The sequence below is a fragment of the Girardinichthys multiradiatus genome, chromosome 9 (genome assembly GCF_021462225.1).
Source record: "Girardinichthys multiradiatus isolate DD_20200921_A chromosome 9, DD_fGirMul_XY1, whole genome shotgun sequence".
Classification (NCBI taxonomy): Eukaryota; Metazoa; Chordata; class Actinopteri; order Cyprinodontiformes; family Goodeidae; genus Girardinichthys; species Girardinichthys multiradiatus.
Genome location: NC_061802.1, coordinates 29,677,366 through 29,680,759, shown reverse-complemented (window position 1 = coordinate 29,680,759; position 3,394 = coordinate 29,677,366). Strand labels below are relative to the sequence as shown.

At 41.1% G+C, this 3,394-nt stretch overlaps 1 protein-coding gene across 2 annotated transcripts; it reads left to right on the top strand.

Annotated features, from left to right (window-relative positions):
- Window positions 1–494: 494 nt before the first annotated feature.
- LOC124874272 (transmembrane protein 275-like) lies at window positions 495–3,125 on the top strand. Of its 2 annotated transcripts, none has more exons than XM_047375564.1 (2): window positions 495–919; window positions 1,335–3,125. In XM_047375564.1, the coding sequence occupies exon 2, from the start codon at window positions 1,367–1,369 to the stop codon at window positions 1,973–1,975; it is 609 nt and encodes a 202-aa protein (XP_047231520.1). In that variant the 5' UTR covers window positions 495–919; window positions 1,335–1,366; the 3' UTR covers window positions 1,976–3,125. The 2 variants fall into 2 exon arrangements, with proteins under 2 accessions (XP_047231520.1, XP_047231519.1); XM_047375563.1 differs by having other exon boundaries at window positions 1,078–3,125.
- The last annotated feature ends 269 nt before the right edge of the window (window positions 3,126–3,394 follow it).

Here is a 3,394-nt window from a genome sequence, read left to right as displayed (position 1 = left end):
GCCATGGCCACCTCATCTCTTCAGCAACTGAAAGCTTTCATTGTCAATTGATAGTGATTTGCTCAGAGACATCAGGAAACAATTACTTGCCATGTTAAAACCCTCGCTCTGTTTTTATGCATCATAAAAAGAACCTGTTCTTTCCCCTCCATGTCAGCTTGTAATGGAATCAAATGAGACGCAGTAATGGGTACGCAATTAAGGTGCCTCGCAGAGCTTTGATGTGGGATCTGACGAGCAAAGCTCTCGTGCATGGAGCAGATTTCCACTGGGAAGCTATGTTCTCAATAAAAATTATGAAATATCACCTCTTGTCTAATTTGTGTTTGCTCATTTTGAACGGTTGTCTCTTAATGCCAGCTCTGATTCAGGGGACTTCTCCTCCCATCAGTAATTTTCTTTATTTTCGAAGGTTCTTTTGTACCAGCTGAAAGCTGAAAGGGGGTAGGGGGTGATGTAAAGAATGACTACTTAGTGCACAAGAGAAATGCAGGCTTCCTCTGAAATAGATTGTCATTGTTAGGATTTATTTGAAAGCTGAGAAGAGCATGAGTTCAGTTTGTATGCAGCAACTCGTGTATTTTTAACAGCATTAAATAGACCAAAATATTACAGTAACTTTATTCAACACGTTAAAAGGTAGCAGTAATATCCTAGAATAGCCATCTCTAGTTTTATCAAAGCTTCCTCCCATTGTGAGAGAAAAAGATGGGGATGTTCTGATCTGATTTGATGTGGATGATTTGATTGGATAGTGTGTTTGAGCGGACTCTTTAGCGCTCCTAGCGGTGAGTGTTGAGCTCACTCTGCTGTTCACCTGCTGGAGGGAGAGATCACATTCATCCCGCAGCTGCTGTGCAACAGGATGCAGGGACTACGTGCTGCAAGACGCCCAGCAGGATTACAGGTTTGATAAGAGGTAAGTGACACAGAATAGTAATAATATTGCTGAAATTGAGTTTAATGGTTTTGTTTGTTTTATTCTTTTAGTTTTGCCTGTGCAGACCTGTGAGCCTCAAATTCAATTAAAATACTTTATTAATCCCAAAGTCAAATTAAATGCTATTGTTGTTGTAGATGGTGGTGGCTGTGGGCCGGAAGGATCTCCTGTAACAGTGTGTCTTACAGTGGATCTGAAGCAACATATGACTGAAGACATTGTTGTTGTATGACAGTCTCTAATGTGATTATGACTTTGGAGACACTTTTGCTTAAACCTGCTCCAACAGGATAAATGAGCAGTTGAGAATTTGCCAGAAACAACAACAACAACAAACAAAAAAAACAACTAAAACTTTCTAAAATTTCCTCCACAAAATCCTCTCTGTCTGCAGTGATGAAGTGTTTCATCTGATCAAGTTAAGACATGGTGTTGCCTGACAAAAACTCAAAATCATCCGCTCCCAGCAAGATCCCAGACTGGCACAACACATGGCACCAGAGCCTGCCCTCCCCAGCCCTGTGCTGCGCCTGTGGACTGTGCATCATGCTGGCTGGCATTAACATCACCCTGGTGGGAGCTTTCGCCTTTGGCACCTTCAGCTTTGCAGCCAACCCTCCCATCATCATTGGGCCCCTGCTTTTACTGTTGGCTCTGGCTTTCTTCGTGGCCTGCTGTGTGGTCAGCAGGAGACCCCCATCCCACTTGGCTCGAAAGGCCCAAGGAGGGGAGAAGTGGAGGTTGATGAGGATGGGGACGGCCACTTTCGAGATGGAGATGAGTGAGCACACCCTCCAGGACACGACGGCCGTCCAGCTCAGCCCCACAAATTCTCCCAGCTCCTCTCACAAGTCCACGTCGAACCAGGGGGACAACACAGGTCTGATCTGCTGTCGGGATGAGACCAGGGAGCTGCAGATCTCAGAGATGAGTGACATGAGTGCTGCCGGGGAAAAAACAAGTCTGACCTCTGAAAGCAAGCAGAGCACATCCACAGAGCTGCTATCTGATCAGATCACTTCCTTCTCCACATAGCACTGACCGGTCTTTGCTTACAGGTCTCTACAGTATGGATGCATCTGATGGGCTTTAGGGGACTCACTAGTCTTTTGAAATACATGGAAAAACTGAAAATACACTGTTAAATTAGTTGCTATACTGTGTTGGCCCAAAGGTCCAAAACAGAAAAACTATAAACTTTTCAGAGATGCAGCGATTGAGTCCTTCCTGGCTAATACCATTTACGATTTATTTGAGGTCTGACTGGCTTATTTCAAAATTTTTACATAATTTTGACCAATTCTGAAACATTTTGGCCACGTTCCTTCATAAATATAGTAGTTTTGAATCTAACAGAAACATGTAGGGATTACAGGATTATCATCATTCATGCATCATAACTTTTCTCAGATTTTTATTAAACTCACAAAGTGCATTTATGGACTGAAAAAAGTGAGAGTTCTTAATTTTGATGCATTTAATGAATATGTGATTTCTTTTTATTTTATGCTTTGACTTTATGATCCCCAATCTGAGCCAATCAAAGGAAAACTGACTGATTTTAGTCTCGATTGATGCATCTATGATATATATTTGTTGTTTCTGATTTTTTTAAATGCTGCCATGTGTATTTCTTAAAGATATGTTTTTCTTTTCTTTCTGGTTCTGCCATTGTGTGTTTTTGGTCAGGGCTATCAGGAAGCTGACTGAAACATGTCGTGCAGCTCCTGAGATTACTCATTATGTTACAGGATATTGTTACGTGTTTATTGCTTTGCTCCGGGATAGACTTTATCTTTCCTCCAACAGACAGAGAAACTAGTTCTTTGTTCTTTTCCTGTAAAAAAAAAAGTGTATATATACTATGTACTTTTAATATTTCTTATTTGTGTCCAATAGGTTGACTGTTGTTTGTGATGCTGCATTATATGTGAGGATGGAGGATAATGTGTGTCCAGCTGAGTCCCACTGAGATAAAGGCTGCTCTGTAAGCCTCACTAACACAGTTTCTCATAAACTTTATATAATAATTCCAGTTTGAATCTCTTACTGTTCACATCATTTGTTGTATAATGTGGTATAAGCTTCAGCCTGCGTAAAAACTGACATTTATTTTCTTTCTGTATCTGCTTTATATGTCATGTAAATACAAACATAAATAAAAACCGCATCTTCTGCTTGGAACCTTAACAAGATCCCTTCCATTGGTGTCTGTGGTTGTTATGAACATGAAGCCATAAAAAATTATGTCAGATTACATAAGAAAAATGTGCAGGTTGTGATGATAAACTCATTTGTTATCATACACCAGCAGCAACCCTGCAAACAGTTCCCTTTTAACATGTTGCCCATCATTTGGCATCAGGCCCAACAGCTGCGGGCAACAGCCAGAGCACCATGTTTACTCATCATTATGCACATGCTGTCTCCAAACACATAAGGCCAAACTCTGCA